The sequence below is a fragment of the Thermobia domestica genome, chromosome 1 (genome assembly GCF_964235325.1).
Source record: "Thermobia domestica chromosome 1, izTheDome1.hap1.1, whole genome shotgun sequence".
In the NCBI taxonomy this organism is placed as follows: Eukaryota; Metazoa; Arthropoda; class Insecta; order Zygentoma; family Lepismatidae; genus Thermobia; species Thermobia domestica.
In genome coordinates, this window is record NC_137454.1 from 271,710,525 (window position 1) to 271,733,226 (window position 22,702).

Below are 22,702 nucleotides of genomic sequence, written 5' to 3' on the forward strand. Positions count from 1 at the left end.
TTCCGAGCTGTGAGTCTGGCAACGCTGGTGGGGAACGACTTGGTCAACGACTCGCGAAAGAAATCTGAAAATGGTGCGCCGTAATAATAATATCAAAAACAGTTTTTATAAAGGAATATTAATACATACGAAAAGCTGTTTAAAGAATGAATTGTTATACTGACTTTACGCGTATAAAAACATATACCATATACCAAACAGATTGAGCGATATGATGATAGCTGTTTTGAGACAAACTCTTTCGAAGTCCAACTTCGGGTATCTTCGGAAAACAGTAAACTAAAGCTGCTGGTTCGAACCTCCAAAGCCAACCTTAGTAATCGGGAAACGATGTACAGATATGTTTTTCCTTCTGTTAAATATAATAAGACATGTTGAAATGGTATTAAGTGTAGAAAAAAGTAACATTGAAATACTTAATGATACAATATTTCGAGACTATGTATTCACACTCTAGTTTCGTCATTGTGATTTCCATACGGAAAAGAGCATTTACGTATGAGCTCAGTTATATTTCAGAAGCAGCTTCCGAAAAGCGGTCATGTTAGCTCAGTGGTACACCACCGAGCGTTTAAATCGTGAGTTCGATACCCGTTCAGGTGAAATTCTTTTATGATATTCTACTTTTCCTCAATGCATGAAAATTATGTAAAATAGTTACATTACAATTCATCAGTTGTATATATCAGTTGAATATAGGCCCTATATATTCATATCATTTCACGACATAAGTAATTCTTATCTTTAAAATATAACATCTGAGGTATTGACAGAACGTCGGTGTGTTATGTGTGAATATTGAATACAAATTTAAAAAATCGTGTAATAGCAATAAATAAGTTATGTAATGTATTTATTTGCAGCTACTTTCATCGCAGATAACTTCTCAATATTCGCGTTACAGCATTTAGGTAGAGCATATCGAAAATCGGATCGTAGTCCAAGACAAAAAACTAGCTAGCCCCAAACTGTCACGTAAGAAATTCGCGAATCGCAAAAGTAAAGTGAAGAGGTTGAGAGCGGTAATTCCTTAATCGCTCTCTCTCAACTCAGTCTTATCTGCATTTATACACATAAAAGTGTATGTATGTATGTTCCAACATAACTCATGTATGCCTAGAGCAGGGTTTCTCAACCTGGGAGTCGCGGCCCCTAGGGGATCGCGAAGATAGGCGGAAGAGATAAATATAGTTAGAATCTAATACCAGAAATTATTTTTAAATATTATTTTTAATTTTGTTCTGATAGGCATACTTTTATTTTTTATACACACTGTAAAGAACAATAAAAAATAAGCCTAGTGAACATTTTCAAAGGGTGTAGAATTCGTGTTACTATTCGGTTGAAAGTCTCTTGTCGTCGCGAATTCTGTCGAGAAATTTGAAGCTTAAAATATACAAAACGATAATCATGCCTGTTGTTCTGTATGGTTGCGAAACATGGTCGCTTACTTTGAGGGAAGAACATAGACTGAAAGTATTTGAAAACAAGATCCTTAGACGAATATTCGGACCCAAGAGGAACGGGAATGGGGAATGGCGGAAACTTCATAACGAGGAACTACATAATTTATACGGTTTACCCAACATTGTTAGGGTCGTCAAGTCTAGAAGGCTTAGGTGGGCAGGTCATGTAGCTAGAATGGAAGAAAGTAGAAACGCTTTCAAAATCTTGACTGGAAGACCAATCGGAAAACGACCATTAGGAAGACCTAGGCGCAGATGGAAGGACAATATTAAGATGGATCTCGCTGAGATAGGAATACAAAGTAGAAACTGGATCCAATTGGCTAAGGATAGAAGTCAGTGTAGAGCTTTTGTGAACGCGGCATTGAACCTCCGGGTTCCATAGGCCATAGAGTTAGTTAGTTAGTAGAGTTGTTTAAAAATGAATTTAAATCAAAGAGGTATGATATAAAACTAATGAGAACTGTATATAGAAATACTAGAAAAATACACATGCAACAAAACCTGCACATTGAAATACAATTAAAATTAAAACCTAATGAGACACCTAAGCATGGTGTAATTTCACTAGTTCAGCAATGTCCGGTTCAATCTTCATGACGAACATTATCAAGCCATTTTCAACTGATAAGCGATTTCTTATCTTTGTTTTAATGTTTACCATAAAAAACACACTTTCGCACAAGTACGATATAGCAAATGGAATTATTACTTTTAAAGCAGCAATCCCCAGACCAGGATATTCTTCTCTCCTCATCGGGCAGAACTTGTCCAAGTCTTCGTTACAAAAAAACCAGTTGCAAAGACTTGTCGCATGATCGTTCTATTATTTGGTCAAGAAGTTGTGGGAAGTTGTGGGTCGCTGGCAAGAGCGTGTGATAAAAGGAGATCGTGATAGGAATTAGATTGAGAACCACTGGCCTAGAGTAATTTTAACCACATTTCTTATAGTTTCGAAAAGAGTGCTGTCGGGTTACCTATGGTGAATGGGAGGGGGATACATATAAAAGATTGCTAGAAAATGATCGATATTAGATTCATAGTTTTCGGGGTCGCTTAGATAAATAGTGAGACTTTCAATTTCGCTTAACTCCGATTAAGCTCTCATTAATAGGGATGGGCACGAACGACTTTTCTTTGAAACTCGACTCGACTCGAAACAGACATCTTTGAGGTCTACTCTTGGACTCGGCGCGAAAAATATCTTCCAACTCGACTCGGATTAGAGTCAAGTCGAACCAAAACGAGCAAAATCTTGTGTGTAGCCCTACCTAGACAATACATAGACAATAATTATTCTATCATCAATTATACTACTATTACTACAAATAATAATAATAATAATAATAATAATAATAATAATAATAATAATAATAATTAGGCAATGGGACTAATGTGGGCTAATGGGAAATGCTGCACTGTTAGCGGCGCTGAAAACTTACGATTCGATTCTAATATCGAAGGATTTCGATATCTTTATGTCGCTACGTAACCACTCTGGGTGCTAATGGGAGCTTAATTGGACTTGAATTGTAAGTAGAACTATTCACCTAAGCGACCACGAAACTATGGATTCGATACTAATATCGACCCGTTTCTAGCATTTTTGATATGTATCCCGACAGTACTCTTTTTCCAGACTGTAAGAAATATAGTTAAAATTGCTCTAGATATATCAGAATTATGTTGAAATACACACATAAATCCACTTTTATATTCTGTATAAATAGAGAGTGAGCGAGCGAGCAAGCGAGAGAGGGCGACTCAAGGCATCACCACTTCCACATTGCAAAAGCATATATCAGGAATTGAATTGAAAATCTATGTAAAGACTTTCTGCTGTGGCATGCTTCATAAGGACAATTCCAGTCTGCTCACGTGACCTTTGGGGTTCATGAATTTTTTGCGAGCGTTCCGACTTTGGATTCTCTGTTTATACCTTCTGTTTATGCATCGAATAACTTTTCAAGAACATAAATGACATTCTGTATTATAAATGTTGAGAATTACCCTCTATATGACAAATAGCTGCAAATAAATACACTACATGATTTATTTATTGCTATTGAACGAGTTTCTTAACTTGTATTTACATTCTTATATATAATACCGATCTACTGTGAAAATTATCTCAGAAGTTATATTTTAAACATAATAATTACTATGTTCTGCAATGATTATGTTATATATACACAACTTATGTATTCTAATGTAATTATTTTATATAATTTTTCATGCATTGCAGAAAATATAATTTAAAAAAATGATTAACCTAGACGGGATTCGAACTCTCAATCTTATGATTTGAAATCCGACAGCTTACCAATGAGCTAACACAAGGACTTCTAGAACAATGCTTCTAGCGATGTATAACGGATCTCAAGATAATTATGACATTCATATCCATTACAAACGCTGTTTCTGTTCTAGTTTGACTTTCATTTTAGTACTCAGGCGATAATTATGTTCTATTTCTTAACTTTGAGCATTCTTTTATATATGGAAAGATTCTTTAACGTATTTAAATGTTCCATTACGTATGGAGAGCTAAATGACAAACAAGCATGTGCTGACATTAAAAAAAAAAAAAAGGTTTCGAAATATTGTATCCTTTAAGTATTTCAATCAATGTTGCTTTTTTAAACACTTGGTAACAAGTCTTATTATATTTAAAAGAAGAAAAACACATCTGCAAACTTTTTCCCGATTGCAAAGGCTGGCTTGGAGGTTCGAACCTGGCTTACTTTTTCCCAAAGATACCCGAAGCTGGACTTAGAAAATTATTGCCTCAAAACACCAATAAAGAATGCGCTCAACCTTTTTGAGACAAGGTGTACATCAATGCCAAATTGTAACATTTTCTTTTCCTCCGTTCATGCGTCTCTTTGTTACTGCCCTGTCACGATACATTTTTTCTATTGGATACATATGTCAAACATAGCACTCCCTGTCCCAAACAGATGATGTGTAAAAAATGAGTTCGCATTCTCATTTGGGGGAATATTCAAGCCTAGGTTCAAGTGTAAAATCATATCATTTTACATTTGAAACCATATTGTGTGATATGCAATATGGCTGAATTCACGTACTGCGTAGATTTAAATGACACGATGTGTCAAGTATATATTTTCTATAAAGATATGGGTATTCAGAAGGAAACATCCACTCCAAATTAATGCGTTTACGCATGACATTATTATTGTTACGTCCCTATGACCTGTATACAGATCCACATAATCTTCTCACAGCAACTTTATACTAATCTTTTCCACAGAATATTTTCCATTCTATACTTTGATCCAGGGGTGGAAATGAAATTTAGAATTAAGGAAAAATCAGTAATAGATAGTTTGATTAGGCTATGTACCGAGAATACAAACTCGGAAAATCGGAAATGCAAGCAAACTTTAATAGAGAACGACTTAAGCAATAGCGATTGTTGCAGAACAATCAACTAACCAAACAAAACTAATATCATCATTCAAATTTCCTATTTGTTACTAATAATTACAGATATTTTTCCTTCTTTTGCACAAACACTTCAACTAACTAAGGGGATACTATTCCCTTGTGCATGCCTGATTTCCACTCTTGCTTTGATCTCAGGCTTTTTAAAAGTGGAACCGTATTTACTGGGCAATTTTGACCGGGGCCCTTTTGACTCGTGTCCTTTTGTCGCTGGGCCCTTTCGCCCGGACCTTTTCCACACTGGGTCGTTTTGACTCAGGCCCTTTTGAGGCGAGTTTTTTTTACCCTAGCTCTTTTGATGCAGGGCCCTTTTAACTCGAGCCCTTTTAACGCGGGTAATTTTGACGCGGAACCGTTTCTACTCAGGACCTTTTGTCGCGAAGCTCTTTTACACGAGCCCTTTTGGCCTGCGCTCTTTTAATTCGGGGCCGTTTTTACTCGGGCCCGTTTGACGCAGGACCATTTTGACTCTTGTCTTTTTTCGCGCGGGACCCTTTTCACCCGGGACCGTTTGACTCGGGGCCGGTTTGACTTAGGCACTTTTGTTGCTGAGATTTTTTGACCCGGACCTTTTGGCTAATGCCTTATTGTAGCGGGGCCTGTTTTGACACAGGTCCATTTGACATAGGGCCCTTTTAAGTCGGGGTCCTTTTGACCCGGGATCTTTCGACGCATGGCCCTTTAACTCGAGTCCTTTTGACCCGAGCCCTTTTGATGCGGGACCGTTTAAACTCGGGCCCTTTTTCGCAGAGATACTTTCACCCGGGCTCTTTACACTCTAGCCATTTGGTCGTATAGATTTTTTGACCCTCGGCCGTTTAGACTCAGGCACTTTTGTCGTGGAGTCCTTTTATCCGGGCCCTTTTGACCAGGGCTCTTTTTACGCAGAACTGCTTTTACTCGGGCCACTTTGACACAGGGCCGTTTCGACTCGGGTCCTTTTGTAGCGGAACCCTATGACCCGAGACCTTTTGACTCGGGCCTTATGTAGCGGACCCCTTTTGGCACGGTCGATTTGACGTAGGGCCTTTTTGACTCGACCTCTCTTAACACGGGGCCCTTTTGGCTCTGGTCATTTTGTCCCGGAGAACTTCTGGCCCAGGCCTTTTTCACGCTGCGCTGTTTTGAAACGAGACCTTTTCAGGCGGGGTCCTTTTCAAACGGGCTCTTTTGACGCAGTGCCCTTTAAACTGGAGCCCTTTGTAGCCGGACACTTTTATCGAGGGGTTGTTTTGACTCGGACACTTTGTCGCGGAGACATTTTGACCCAGGTCTTTTTGACGTGGAGCCGTTCTGACTCGGACTCTTTTGAGGCGGTTCCTTTTGACCCAGGGCCACTTCGTCGCGGGCCCTTCTGACCCGGTTCCTTTTGACGCGGGGCAGTTTTGACTCGGGTCCTTTTGGCACAGAGCCTTTTGTCGTAGAGACCTCATGACCCGGGGCCTATTGTCGCGTGGGACCATTTACCCGGGTTCTTTTGACCGGATACCTTTTGACCCGGCCCTTTTGACCGTTGCCGTTTTGACTCGTACCTTTCTGTCCTCGCCCTTTTGTCTGGCCCTTTTGACATAGAACCATATATATAACGCAGCAGCTGAAATGCCTGGAGCAGGCGGCGGATATGAGTAAATTGATTATTAATCGATCCCTGGCGCAGAAAAATTAGTTACACTACTGGTCATATCTCTTTCTTTCTCTTCTCTCTACATCATGTCTAGAGATGAATGTTCTGACTAATAGGCTACAGCGGCGATTTTAAAAAGTAAGAAGATATATGCTATCAATCATAAATGTTATGAATTTAAACAATATATATAGGGTAATAAATCGAAAAACTCTATATGGGCCTTTTGCCCCCCCCCCTCTCCCGTTGGAAAAAATTCTGCTGGTGTTAGTGATTATCATGTTGCTTAGTTACTGTATTATATTGTGGTATACACACAATAAATACTTCTGTGTTTTATTTAATAATAAGAACCTTATTTATGTTTATTACGGCCCTTGCTTGACAACAGCGAAACATATTCACGCTCAGTGTAATTAGTTTCCATTCTCAAATAAGGTCAGTGCAGCGAATGAAATAATTCACGCACACATTTAGGACTTAGAAAATTGTTTTGCGAACATGTCGTAGTAAATTTCTGAAGAGTAAGATCGCTAGTAGCAATTGTTAGCAGTTATTAATTTAACATATAAGACAATAAATTGAAAAAACTGAGAATACGAATCTTTTCAGAGATGACAGTGTACTGACGCTTCAAATCAGTGCCTTTACTCCTTACACCTACGTTATTTCACTAGTCAAAATAAAAACTCTTCAAAATTAATCACAATTTCTTATACAACCATCCCTTCCTTGGTGTACTGCGCAGTCACATACCCGTCACGGCGATGTAAAAGCACTTTTGGCGACGAGGATACATAAGTATACATTTATATATATCCTTAGTAAACTGCAAGATCAAAAGAACATGCTTTCAATTTAATGTGTAATTTTAATAAGGTGCAGAATATCCTATTTTGTGTATCGGGACACGTGACCTTCGTTACATTTCTTAGGTTTACAGCTTCATAATATAGAGCTTCGAAATATTATTCGTCATTCACTTGTCTGTAAAGATAAAGACAACAATGAGGATAGTCAATCAACGTAAATCTACTTTACTTTACAATTCAGTAATCGTATGCAAGCCTAGGACTGAAAGTGGCGGGTTAACTTAGTACGACCCTCAAACACATGGGCATCATTTGGGGTGTGCAGGACGGGGCAACTGCCCTCCTAAGTTTCAGGAATATATATGTTTTAATCAATTGTATACGATCATACTAATAAAAAACGTGAAATTCTTATATGAATAGAGAATTTTGCCCCCTCTAACAAAATCTGAAATGACGCTACTATTCAAAAGCCATGAATATTCAGAATAGCAGATTTTCAAAAGTGTACTTTATTAATATTCAGTCTGCTGAAAATTTGTAATTATTTGTTTTAACAAGCAAAATTTTACACTGCAATAAACACATATTAATTGAATTCTAATTCTTTAACAATTAACCTCAATTTAGAGTTCATATAATGAATAAGCTAAAGGTAAGAATAGTACTATTATTACGACCTCACTATCAAATTAGAGATTCTCTTATTACGTATCTTGAGTAACAATAGTAACAATTTCTATACGATACAACTTTATAAGATACAACACATAGTTAACTCATAACTTTGATAATGATACACCTTAGTGATACGACACCAAAGATCCCATTGTCTTTGGGAGAAGTACATTCGACTCATTCTTAAAAACTGAAATAGGCAAAAATAAGTAAAATACATACTCTTTTCAAAGGTATGTAAATTGCTAAAAACCAAAATTTGAAAGCTTTTGACCTCAATTTCACACTTTCAACTTTAATAACCAATGGTCTAAAGTCATTGGTGGAAAGTTAGCTTTAGTGAAATCTAATTAATTAAACTCCACTTCAAATTTCATACTTTGGACACCTGAACCTGATAAGTAACCTATTGATGTGCATAACAATTTCACGTGTTGAGAACTAGGACGACTTAGAGTCGAAGGTTAAAATTTAAAAACATGATTTCTGATAAAGTAATTTATATGCAACAACACTTTCAACTTCAATCACAACTCATAGTTTGTCATTACTCTTGGTGCAATCTAATTGGTTGATCACTGGAAAGTTATCCTTGATACAATTTTATTGGCTGATCACTTTAAAATTTTTGCTCCATATATTTTTAAAGGTTTTACTTATAGTTTTTCGATCATCGTTTAAGTTTTTATTTTGAAAATGTGTAATTCGAAAAATCTTAGAAAAGTTTTAGTTAGAAAATGTTTGTTTAGATTTTCTTTTGAATTTTAGTTTGAAAAGTTTTGGTTTTAGAATTTCTAGTTTCTCACCAATAAATGAAATTGAAACATTGAAAGCCGTTTATTTGTTAATCGAATAATTAAAAACCGGATAAAGTTTGACGGTTAACCGTGAAACGTCAAGCTATTCTTGGTGCAATCTAACTGAAGTAATCAATGGAATGTTATTTTTGATGCAATTTAACTACTTACTAACTTTCAATACCTTGGTTAAAAAATGTTTCGAAAAATGAAAGGTAATGAGATGGACCACCTAAACTTAGAGGTACACTCATGTTCAAAATTATTGTCGAATGTTTGTAAATATGTCTCACGAATATAATTTGATAATGATTTCGCCCGGCATTTCTTGTAATGTTAGTATGTGTATAATCGGCAAAGGCATGTATGTGGCAAATTTCATGTCAAAAGAGCAGTAAATGAGAACAATAAAACGAAACTAAAACTTTCTTGCTCATTTAACAACATTTTGTTTTACTCATTCTAATTTTCGTATTTACAAATCTTTTGCTATAAATTTAACACAAATATACATTTTCCGATTATACACATAGTACCAGTGTTAAAAGTACCCGGCAAAATGATTATAAAATTATATTCTTACAAGAAAAGAGTTATAGATATGCGACAAAGATTTTGCACATGAGTGTACATGGTGTATTGGGCCACCATGCCAAATTCTTAAATTTGGCAATAACCGAAATTTAAGGAAGTGGTCTTAGGTATCCTGTCTAAATTCAGGGGTGGGCCAAGGTACTCCTGCCAAATTCTAAAGGGCATTCGTCCCTATGATGTCATATCACGTGATCATGTGAAGTGACGTCTCTCAGCCAATCAGAGAAAAGTTCGATCAGCTGTCCCGATTACTATTCCGTACTCTTGTTTTTGTTTCAGATATTTCTTTTTGTGTTCGTTTCTGACGGAATATTGTCAGAAGTTTTACATTTTCGTCTCGTATGCGTTGCTCATGTTCGTATTATTGAATTTTCTTTATACAAATTTTATATTTTATTTTAGCTTTTTCGAAGAATCTTTTTATTTTGATATTCCTTAGCCAGGACTTAAACTTCAACTTTAAAGTAATAACTGTTTTCGACTTTTAGTGGGCAGTGTGTCGCGACGGGAACTAATATCCTCCCTGCTGACCCTCGTATTACAATATAATCAACCAGTCAGTCAAATTGTCATTAAACAAACATAATCTTTTACAAAACTATTATTTCTGTACCGATTTTTTCATTTGTGACACGGGTATCGCGACACAGTTTTGAGATTTAAATATAGCTCTATAGTGTTTCTTACTACGCGCGAGTAATTCTCATTTATTTTATTTCCAGATAATGTCTTTCATAGTAAGTCGCTGCATTATAGCTGATCCCTTTTACGGTAGGTACACTTACTATAATTTTTGTTTTAAAATTTAACATTCATAATTTAACATCAGTAATCTCTATGACTGATAAATTTAACAAGGCTGGACGACAGAGGGTATATTATAGTAGCCATGAAAAATGCATAAACAAGTTTTAAAAAATTAATTTTTAGATTAAAAGATTAATTTGGAGAAGTTTGTTTCTTGTTACTTTTCTTGAGTTCGGTTGTTCTTTCGCTAATTACTTCGTTGGTTCCTGAAAAGTATATGGAATTAGATTCGTTAATCTATTAGGGAAGGGACTAAGAGGGATATAACTCTCTCCACTTCGGGAGTTTTCACTACTATGATAACAATATTCCCTAGGGTCGTTAGCATCAAAAAATAGTTTTCAGTCAATACATAAATGCAGCACCTGGGTCCTGGGGTCCTTAACTCTTTAACATCCGTGTATTTTTGCACACATTGATGGGATCTCTTTGAATGTACGTAGGTCGGACGGACCATTATTGTAACAATGGAATAAGTTTCACCTCGATCTATTTGTAAGAGAGTAGGCTTTCAGTTTACATAATGAACGTGATATTTCTATGTACGAAGAAAAATAATTGACGGATATTTAAGAAAATTTCTCTAAAGATGCCCCTTCTCGCGACTCCTTTACTTGTTACGTAACAACACTGCACACCACATGAGTGATAAAACGTATTTCTGTGTCCTATTTTATGTTCAACTTAAACTGAAAATTTCATCTTGATCCATCAAATAGCGAAACAGAAAAATATACTTTATACTTTTTACAGAGTTCATAATCATTGATTTTCATGGAAGAATGCGTATATTCCGTTTTATTTTGGTACCGAAAAGAAATGATATAAATTATTTTTATCTTCCCTTTTCTCATTCATTATATTATAACAGATTCCCAGTACCGAAAAATCCTCCAGGAGAGTTTTATGGTTTGTTGGAAGATGGTAAAATAGAAAATATTTCAAAGCAATAATTTTACTATTGTGGGGTTACATTTCGTTATTTTGAAAATACTTGGTGTTCTGATGTTTTGCAGTGAATACAACTTCCAAAAATGTCTGCCGATATTTGAAGTTATGTAAACTCCCGAAGTTATGCATACTGCATGTATTCTCATTACATATGCACACAGATAATTACACTTAATATAATATGTAAGTTTTCAATTGCCATAATACTAAACAGTCTGTTATATTTCTTGCTACTGTTATTTGTAGGTTGATAATAGTAGCACATTCGCCATGAAATTAACGTCATCTCAGTTATTCTGAAGAAGAATGGCAAACAAAAATAAGCCAGTCAGACAGAATACAACTGCAGAATGAAAAGGGATTCCTGTTGTGAAAAATCGAAAAATCTGTGTAATACACTACCCATAAAAAAAACTAACATGAAGTTAAGAAATTTGTGCGAAAAGAGCTACCATAAAGTCATTCATGTCAAAGAACTGCAACAAAACAGCGGCACTGCAAACCTGCACCGTTTAACATCAATTTGCATCCAGATTCCTACAAAATACGACACAAACAAATACGGTCTATCGCTGGGACTAACAAGGTTTTACAAAATTACAATGATTGCTATGTCAGTCTGATAAATCATGTGTAGCGAAATATTGTATCCACTCTTGATGGAGAATTCGCCATATTTCAAGCCTACTGATGCACGACAATAAGGCAAACATCCTGTGTAACGAGAAGGAGTGCTTAATTTGCCGCAAACCGCGAGAACGAGGATGACGAAAAAAGGAAATATGTGGACCATGGGAACCTCTGGTGACATATGTCAGTAGAGTTGATAAATATGCCATTAAACAAGCAGCTATTCGAAAGGAAGATGAATCATTACTGTTATAGATTGGAAATATGGGCACCACAACTTATTTTGTAAAGACTATACAAGAAGTGACTACATACAAGCATCGCGAAAACAAAACGCTTATCAAGTGCTATACATATGCCACTAGAAATTACCATAGGAAAGTTTTTATGCACATTTGTGAATATGTCCAGCAGCACATAATTAAGGAATACAATGTAGAAATATCAAGTTCTATCCTGGAGAGGTATCTGTTGTATGCTCAATGAGAAGACCCAGGTAGTGTTAATCAAGGACAAAAAATGTATGAAATGAAGGAAAAGTTGCTGAAGTGTTTTCCATGTGATCTACAGTTTGTTATTTTACTGGATCGTCGACGTGAAATTCTATTTCCAAGAAACATGCCTAAAGGTAAATTCGTTGAATCTGCCATTTTATAAGAAATGAGGAAATGCAACTAGAATAATTTATATAGCTTTTTTTCGGTAGAAAAATAAAATGAAATATTAATACAAACTCATACGCACACCTCCATGAAAATCAATTATAAATCCTGTGAAAACTATAAAATACATTTTCCTCTGCAGGGATTTGATAGGAACAAGATGAAAGTTTCAGTTTAAGTTGAACATAAAATAGGACACAGAAATACGGTTTATCACTCATCTAGTGTGCAGTGTTCTCACGTAATAAGTAAAAGAATCGCGAGAAGGGACATCTTCAGGGAAATTTTGTTAAACATCCTTCAATTATTTTCCTTTCGTATAAAGAAATATTACGTTAATTATGTAAACTGAAAGCCTATCCTCTTACAAATCGACTGAGGTAAAATTTATTCCATTGTTGCACTGACGGTCCGATCTACTGGCGTTTAAAGAGATCCCATCAATGTCTGCAAACATACACGGATGCTAAAAGGTTAAAAGCCCCAGGACCCAGGCGTATCATTATATGTTAACCAACAACAACTTTTTGATTCTAAGGATCCTAAGGAACATGACTAATAGACTGGAGAAAATTCCCCAGTGAGGGAGCTATAATCTCCTTGGAACACTATCCATAATGTTAGTATCCCAATAATAAAGTATTGATATCAAAAGATAGTGTAATATTTCATCAAGGTATTTGAGCAGTAAAGTATCCTTATAGCTGTCGGGAAAAAATACATAAAACTAGAGAGAGTGCAAATTCACTTTGAGTTGTTTTACTGAAAAAATAAAACTGTGTCACCATTTGCACATGGAAATGGCTGGAAATTATTTTTGTTAATGACTCTCTTCGTTATTAGTATACTTGTACAAAGATTATTTTGATTACAAAGGGTCATATAAAAAATCTCCGCGGTTTTTGATACATTTCTGAACAAAAATTTCTTTATTGAAAATCAATTTTATTCAAGTATATATTGACCATCATTGACTTTTTGCCATTTTTCGGGTAGCTTCTTAATTCAATCAGTGTAGCACTTCTCTGGCTTATCGTCGAAAAACTTGGCCGAGTGACTTCCAGCGGCGCTTCGGTCGGCCATTTTTTTACTATCAAGAGAGTTTTGCAAATTCCAAAACGAATGGTAGTCAGACGGTACTGGGTCGGGATATACGATGGATGCACCGAACTTCCCAACCGGAGTTCCGTCAATTTGTTCCGAGTCATCAACAATGTGTGTGGCCGCGCATTGTCATGGTGGAACACAGCTCCCTTTCTGTTGGCCAATTCTGGTCGATTTTTCTGGATTGCTTAGCACAATCTGAGTTGTATTCCTCATGAGAATGCGCTGCCACACACATCTTTGATGACCCGGAACAAATTGACAGAACCAGGTTCAGAAGTATTGATATATCCACTGTTTAGCCTGGACCTTACACCGTCTGACTTCCATTTGTCTCACTCTCTGCAAAACTCTCATGATGGTAAAAAAAGAAATTGGCCGACCGAAGGACCGCTAAAAATCAATTCGTCAAGTTTTTCGACGACAAATCACACAAGTTCTACAAAAATGGAATCATGAAGCTACCCAAAAAATGGCAAAAGATCATAAGTAATAATGATTAGTATGTACTTTATTAAAATTGATTTTCAATAAAGAATTTTAAAAAATGTATAAAACAACTGCGGAGATTTTTATATAACCCTTTATCAACGCTAAATTAAATATGATGTCTACTGGTCAGCGTAGAGAGAAATGCTATTTGAGTTCATATTTACAAGTGACAATTCTACTACGTTGTGTGGAATTGATAGCTGGCTGACAGATGCATACAGCGTGCCTGTAATACAGTATGGACAGGAGAAATTTTGCATATTTTACTGTGACTAAGAGAGGAACTGTTCCAGAAAAATTCAGTTACAGGTCAACGAAATGTACATACAGAAAATCTCTCCCCCCCCCCTCCCTATGCGCTTGTAATGAGTTGGAGCTCTGTTTCTAAAATCAACACCCACAGTAGTAGATGATACGCAAAATTTAACTGCATATAATATGAAACGGATACATACATTAGAGTGAGATTGGTGCATAAAAAGATGCCACCTCCCTAGAAAAAATATCAATCCTTCTCCTTGTATGGTATACCATACCAAAATTCATTTCATTTATGTGCGTGTAGAAATTTATAATTACGGAATTTACACTTTGTACAGTGTCCGTCTGAGGCTTTGAAGAAATTTTGAGATTGTAAGTACTTATTTCACTATATTCGTATTAGCACACACATGAGATAACAGAACATGTTAGCTAAAGGACTATATTACTTGGAGGATCTTCTAACTTGTAGAACGCGCTGGGTCAGTGGTAACATGCCACCTTGACAAATAATTGCAAATTAAAAAACAATCTTTCAGAAAACTGTATTTTGAAATACTTAATGTTAAAATGGACGAGAAAGTAGTTATAGGGGAAAAATAGACAGGCAAGACCAAAAGGTTTACGATAGGGACATGAAATAAAATCAAACATATACAAAAGAAACAGACTGTGATGTTAAAGGGGATGAGAGGGGTGAGAAGGGAGCAACTTTGAGGACAGGTACCTCCTTGCACTAACCCTTAACCTACTTGCACTTACTTGTAGATCTGGATGTTGCCTTCTTGATGATTTTTCCAATGGACTGACGTCCGTCCATCTCTCTATCTGGCTGGCTGGTCGTTCAAACAATCGAAGGTTATGGGTTAGCGAAACCCGGACAGGGAAACCAACTTTACGAAGACCCGAAGTTCAATTAAAGTCGAAACTTCTGTTTAGAAAACAATTCATCGTCGTTAACAGCTAAGTAACGTTAGCTGTAATAAGAAATGCTCTTTAGGACAGAGCAAGGCTAAATTTGTCGTAAGCTTGAAATGAAATTCGCGGTCTATATCTTAATTCGTCTCTCATTCCATATCGACTGCCTCTCCCAAAAGTCTCTCGATCGTTTTGTTTAGCGGCCCTTCCGGGTTCATATCCTCGGTCGTTAACTATGTTTTCCGTCTTGATGAAAAAGTGCTTGCTCGTAGATTAACCAAGGTAAGGTGATGGTAGGACAGCGGTATAATGCGGACAGGGAAGCAATCTGTTGTTTTTATTAATTAAAAAATTACAAGTGTAAGAAAGAAATAACAGACAGCAGGAAGACTTCCTAGTAGGAAAGGTAAATAAACTTAGAAATAAAATCGAAAAGTGATTTAACATTAAATGAATGATTAGGCTTTTCACTGTAATGAGTTTTGAAATAAAATGTCTCATAGTTCAAAATAAAATATTTTGTTATGTGTCAAAATACACATATCTTCACATCCCCCCCCCTGAAATCAAAGTTCCGAATGAAAACATTTCGGAGACAAAAAAAAACTTTAGTTTTCCTATTTAAAAAAAACAGTAGCATCTTTGTAGTTCCATTCAGTCTTCATAATAAAGACACAGCAGCAAATATAGTCTGGGAAGAATCTTGTGGTGAGAAATGATGAGTACAGCATAAATTTTCACAACACTAACAGAGTTGATATCATAAGAGTCAATGCCAACTGACGTAAACACAGAAACGTCGATGTTTTAAACACAGCATCACTAAGCACAAAATGTAGGTCTGGAAATCACAGGAACAATGTCCTTACACATCACATAACTGGAAAGTTCATTTAGTACAAGTAGCTCATAGGAGTAGGGTAGACAGGTATATAATAGTAACATTACAAAAACTGGGGGATACAGTCAATGACTGCCTAAAACACGTAAGATATGAGAGTAGGGAAAATAATTGGATAAAATAATGGAATGATTAAAAATTGAGAAAAAATCATGGGAAAAGGTAAAAGTAATAACTAAACCGTAATATATCTATATATATCTATATATCTACAGGGTGGTTCAGTAATGTTGGACAGCCCTGAATAAATCGAAAACCAGAAGAGATATTAGCAAGCGTTTGGTGGATCCAGATACTTGTGGAAGGGGGACGTCTTTTGAGGTACCACACAATGTTACCAGGTCAACAGTGTTGCCAGCTCAGTACAAAGTTGTATTTTTTTAAATGAAACATATAGAAGTTTATGCCATCAAAAGAATTAGTACAGAATGTGAATACCAACCAGCGAAACCGCACCTGTCAGTGTTGCCAAATAAGGAAGTTATAAAGCTTCAAAGATCAAGAAATTAAAGTGTCCGTAGAGCAAAACTAGCAAAAAGGCAAGAAAAATAATAGTACGGAATGAAAAGGAGTAACCGAAAGAGTAAACCAAAGAACGCACAGCATCCAGTGAGTAACAGGGTTGCCACAGCAAAGGGGGAAAAATTGAAAATTTTGCAGTTGCTATAGGAGGAAAAGTGCCCTTATGACATAATGCTGGAAACACCATAGAAAGTTCATGTAAAATTCAGGAATCCTAATAGCGTTTGTTCGAAATCAATATCTCTAACCGTTTCCGAGATACACCAAAGGTGTGCGGAGTTTGCAACACTGCATAATAATTCCCTCGCCCTCCAAACTACAGGAACGAGTAATGAAAATGATACGCCCAACAAAATGTAAGAAATACACGGGTCTAATCGTCAAATCAATTATGCAGTGTTGCAAACCCCGCACACCTTTGGTGTATCTCGAAAACGGTTAGAGATATCGCTTTCGAACAAACGCTATTAGGATTCCTGAATCTTACATAGACTTTCTATGGTGTTTCCAGCATTATGTCATATGGGCACTTTTCCTTCTATAGCAACTGCAAAATTTTCAATTTTTTCCCCCTTTACTGTGGCAACCCTGTTACTCACTGGATGCTGTGCGTTCTTTGGTTTACTCTTTCGGTTACTCCTTTTCATTCCGTAGTATTATTTTTCTTGCCTTTTTGCTAGTTTTGCTCTACGGACACTTTAATTTCTTGATCTTTGAAGCTTTATAACTTCCTATTTGGCAACACTGACAGGTGTGGTTTCGCTTGTTGGTATTCACATTCTGTACTAATTCTTTTGATGGCATAAACTTTTATATGTTCCATTTAAAAAAATACAACTTTGTACTGAGCTGGCAACACTGTTGACCTGGTAACATTGTGTGGTACCTCAAAAGACGTCCCCCTTCCACAAGTATCTGGATTCACCACACTGTTGCTAATATCTCTTCTGGTTTCCGATTTATTCAGGGCTGTCCAACATTACTGAACCACCCTGTATATATTTATATATAGTATATAAAAACTCCAATTTCAATAATGTCTTAACTCTATAATCAAAATAACCATTACGCGGTAGAAGAAATTTTAATCTAACTACCCATAGAAAGAACAGATAAAACAACACAAAAGAATGTTGATTACGGGTTTTAGAGAAACGAATTGTGGAGAATTTAGTTCCACAATTACCTACGTATTGGCAGAGTTATAGCCCTCTGCACTGGCTATTAAAACCTTAAAAGAAATCAACATGACAGATTATCACCAAACATATTCCTACATCCCTAACTAAATATGAGATAAAAGAGAAAAAATCTTCTTTCTTCTTGTATGAAAGTAAAAGTACGTATACCCACTGGTAAATGTGGAATCAAGTCAATTCTTCAAATATACAGAAATATATATCATATAAGCACAAATCTTCGTCATATTTAAATCCCAAGTCATCTTCATGATGAAATACGCAAGTTTACTATATACACTGCAGGCAATAAAAAATTAATCATTCAAAAAGATCACTAAAATCACATAAGAGGTTATAACAGTGTATATTCCTTTAAAAAATACATAGACTGAATATGTTCCCAATAACTAATAACAAATCGTAGGATCAAATCAAAAATCCAGGAAAAAACTTCATTCTTTTTACATCCACATTTGGGTCATAAAATGCATGTTGAAAAATGCAAAAAACGTAGGAATTCCTTCTTCATCACTATCATGAGATAGATAGCATACAAAAATCAATTCACAGTTGTGTCTATCTCTCTTATTTTCTTCTGCTAAGCAAAGTGTATTAATGAGATGTTGATTTGGCGCCAAGATACTAATTTATTCAGTTTTTAAGCTGTTGATAAGATGACCAAGAAAAAGAACGTGTTCTACAAAGTTAACCAACACTTGTAACTGACTGAAAAAACAATGATGTTTATATGAGTACTCCTTTTTCTCCTTCTCTTCGTTGTAATTATTATTGCCGGCAAGACTTAAAAACACAAACAAACCGAAACAAATTCCATAATGACATGGCCAGTGCCAAAACAAAATTAGTCACCAACTTCACAGATGTTCCTAATCCATCAAATCTTCCTTTGAGAACCGTCTTCTTTTTCCTTTCTTTTTTTTTAAAAAAACTTCATTGCAGAGAAACAGCTTCCGCTTCTTTTCTTTCTTCCAAGGGAAAATACACAGGTAAAAGACGCTGATAGAGATCATAATTCTCCTTGTCGAAAATACATAATACAATACGATCTACGTTGTCCACATGATCCTCTAAAAATTTTCGTGTATTCAACAATGCAATTCTCGCAGCAGGTTCCCTTTGGAAATGAAATGCACCAGCAGCGATGCAAGGGAAAGCCACAGTTGAAAACTGATTTTTCAACACAAAATCAAAACAATTGTTATAACAATTCTCCAAAATCTTCTTGTTCGTATCTCTGGGGCCACACGTCAATAATACATGATCAGCGGGGAGATTATAGCCTGGAGCAATCTTCACTTATCTGGTTTTAAAGAACGTATTTTCTCATAGTCTTTGCGAAATTCTTCTCCTGCAGCTTCTTGGATACTTCTATCTGCTCCTCCTAATGGAATAAGTAATTCATTCGTGGGGTTGACAACAGCGTCAGCTTTAATCATAGCGATATCTCCTCGAAAAACACGATTTTATTGTTGATTGCAGAATTGGCACCAAACTTCGGTTTCGAACCGTAACAATTCTTCCCTCTTTCAGCCCAAGTGGGTAATTGGTTGGCAATCACAACCTCACGAAGATTCACAGATGGAGTATCTTCTTCTTCTATCATGTTCACCGCAGGATTAAAAAAATTTCATAATGTTCTTCTTTTTCTTCCTCTCTCTTCTGTTTCTTTCGCTTCGGCACGGCAGGCATTCACAGTAGCATTCTCAACAACGTCTTGTATATCCAAGTCAACGTCATCTTCTTCTCCCTCTTCCTCGTTTTCCTTCTCCTGATTCTCATAGTACTTCTTCAATCTTTGTACTGCAATCGAATCAACCTTGAATCTTCCTCGCGCAGTCCTGAATTTAACAAAATAGGAATTTGTGTGGTCAATATCCTGAATCATTCCTGGACCAAAATAACGTCCACTGAAAACTCTGATGGATCCTTTCTTCATGGTGATGTCCAAAATCCATACCTTGTCTCCGACTTTGAAATTGGGTTTCGAATGACGTTTGTCATAAAATTTTGTTGCCGTCTTATCTTTCTGGAACCATTTTTCATGGGCTCTGTCTCGTATTTCTCCAAGTTGCCGTAAACGTTCAGCATTGTCCTGAAATTGACAGGGGGTGTCCAACATTGCTTTGTGCAGCATCCTACATCTGAATCCATGCAAAACTTCAAAAGGGCTGTATCCAGAGGGTAAGTTGACAGTTAAATTGTGGGCTAACACAACAGATGGCAGCAGTTCGACCCATTTTCCTTGATCCTTATTACACAACGCAGATTTCAATGTCTGTTCAATGTTTCGGATAGCTATCTCAGTAGTTCTGTTAGCGTATGAGCTTGAACATATACAAATCGAATCTTAGCTCCAACCACTGCACATAACTCCTTGAATAGGTTACTTGTAAAACATGGACCTTGTCTGTGACTAATTCTTTAAAAATACTATATTTCAAAATTACATTTTCATAAAGAAAACTACTTACACAAGACGCTGTTATATCTGCTAATGAACCACAAATAGTATAACGAGTAGCAGCATCGACAACGACAATCAAGTATTTGTGTCTCAAAATATTACTCGAGGAGTACACCCCTCCAATTTCTAGGAAAATGCGATAGCAGGGCAGCACTTGGGGATAAGTTTGCAATGTACCATAAGCAGAACCAAGTTTATTTTTGCTTGACTGACAACATTCCTTACATTTCTGATAGATATATTGTTTCATATTAGGGAAATACACAGATTTCACTAAAACATCATATGTCTTAGAAAAGCCTCCGTGACTTGAACCAATGTCATAAGTATAAGCCGCATCAAAAACTTTATAGCGTAATGAAACAGGAACAGCAACTAAGAATTTCATACCACTAGATGTTTTTTGTTTCCTATACAAAATTCCTTCCTTAATCGTGAAATAAAATGCCTGTATTTCAATTTTTGGATTTTTCTTTTCCTTGTTTTCTAACCAAACAAAAATATCCTTAAAAAACGGGTCCTTCATTTTTTCATCTCTGAGAGAAGGCTCGTCACTTAGGATATTGTTACACTCAGTAACAGTGGAAGAAAATACTCGAGGGTCTTCCTCATTTTGTAGCTCGTCAGAAATGTCCCTGGGGGCACGAGAGAAACGTAAAAGAGCGTCAGCTTCTATGTTAGACACCGCAGATACATGTGTCACAGTAGTTATATTGTTCAATAAAACTAAGCCCCCTAGCAAATTTACCTACATTTTTTGTGTTTGAGAAACAATAAACTCTTACAATCGGTTTTAAAGAAAAAGTGACGTACTAGAAAAAACTAACGAAAGGATCGAAAGGCATATATAATGCTCAAAAGTTCAAGTTCATAAGCTTGTCTAAATTTTTCACTTTTACTTAAGCTACGGTTACAATAAGCAATATGTGCTAATTCTGGGTCATCTGGAGAACATACAGGTTGTTTGAGCACGGCAGCAAGACCACGTGTGGATGCATCACAGAACAAGTATACAGGGTGTTTCGGATTATAATGCGTTAAATATGGCGATTTTATGATAAGGTCTTTAATTTTCTCAAAAGCATCTTGTTGTCTTTGCGTCCACTTAAACGGTACATCCTTTCTGAGAAGCAAGTTCAAAGGCTCCATGATCTCAGAAAAATTAGGTAAGAATCGTCTTAAAAAGCTAGCTAATCCTAGACAACTTTTCACTTGTTTTTTCGTCTTCGGACATTCAAATTACTAATGGAGTCAGTTATTTTTTTGGAAATTCGCAAGCAATCGTACGAAATATCGTGTCTCAAAATCGTTAATGAAAAATAAACCAATTTCGTTTTTCCTGGCGCAAGTTTAAGACCACGTTCTCTAATTCGCTGAAATAACTTCTTGGTGAGGTTGATAACATCCTCAAAAGTGTTTCCACCCACAGAAAAATCATCAAGGTACCCAAATTTTTTTTCAGATTCTAATCCTTCTAGTGTCATTTTCACTCATCTGTATAAACCAGCGGAACTAGTAATAAGACCCTGTGTGAGAGCTGTAAAACAAAAAGAACCAATTCCTGGGATTGAAAAGGCAGTGAAATGTTGATATTATTCAGCGACCTTCACCTGAAAAAACCACTTAGTAAATCAGAGCAGCACAGGTAGCGACACTTACTAAGACACGAAGTAATGTCTTGTATCGACGATACAGGAAAACTGTCTGGTGCAATATGGAGGCTAATAGCCCTAAAATCCTAAACAAATCTGAAAGATCCAGACTTCTTTTTCACGAGAAGAATAGCTAACTTATAACTCGATATTCACCTCCCAATGTCCTTTTGTTTAAGCAAAGAATCAACCTGTTTTTTAACTTCTTCTCTTAACTGGAAGGGATTTGGATACTGATTGGTGTGAACTGGGACGTCATCTAGCATTTTAATTTCATGTATGTAACCCTTGGCCACTTCAAAATCATCCTGTGACAAAGAAAAACAATTCTTATACTCCTCTATAACAGAATAAAACATTTGCTTCTGATCGTCAGAAAGTTGAGAGTTAATGTCCACACGCTTGACGTGAAAACCAGCAGGAAGGTTAGTGGTTTTTTGTTTACTGGCTAAACCATGATTTTGAACACTATCTGTATCATTTGGGTAATGTGCACCCGGCCTAATGTCAATAGCTGCACCTAAGTGAAGATTTTTCTCTAAACACAACTTTTTGTTGGTTGGGTTGACTACTCTAATAACAGGATTAACAGGATCCACTCTAGACTCACTGACAAAAATTTCGGCTTTAGAACAGATTTTCTCATTGGGTTGCAAAATATTCTTAACTCCCACTAAATCATTAATTTTACGAAAAA

At 36.2% G+C, this 22,702-nt stretch overlaps 1 protein-coding gene across 5 annotated transcripts in view; it reads left to right on the forward strand.

Moving 5' to 3' along the window:
• The window catches only part of LOC145661059 (uncharacterized), a 970,674-nt gene that overhangs the window by 358,087 nt on the left and 589,885 nt on the right, over positions 1–22,702 (forward strand). For all 5 annotated transcript variants that reach the window (XR_014126881.1, XM_081726498.1, XM_081726502.1 and 2 more), the window contains exon 4: positions 10,162–10,210. Coding sequence is in view for 4 of the 5 variants with exons in the window: in XM_081726498.1 (XP_081582624.1) it covers positions 10,162–10,210 (49 nt within the window). In the remaining variant the exon portion in view is untranslated. The remainder of the gene's footprint in view (positions 1–10,161; positions 10,211–22,702) is intronic.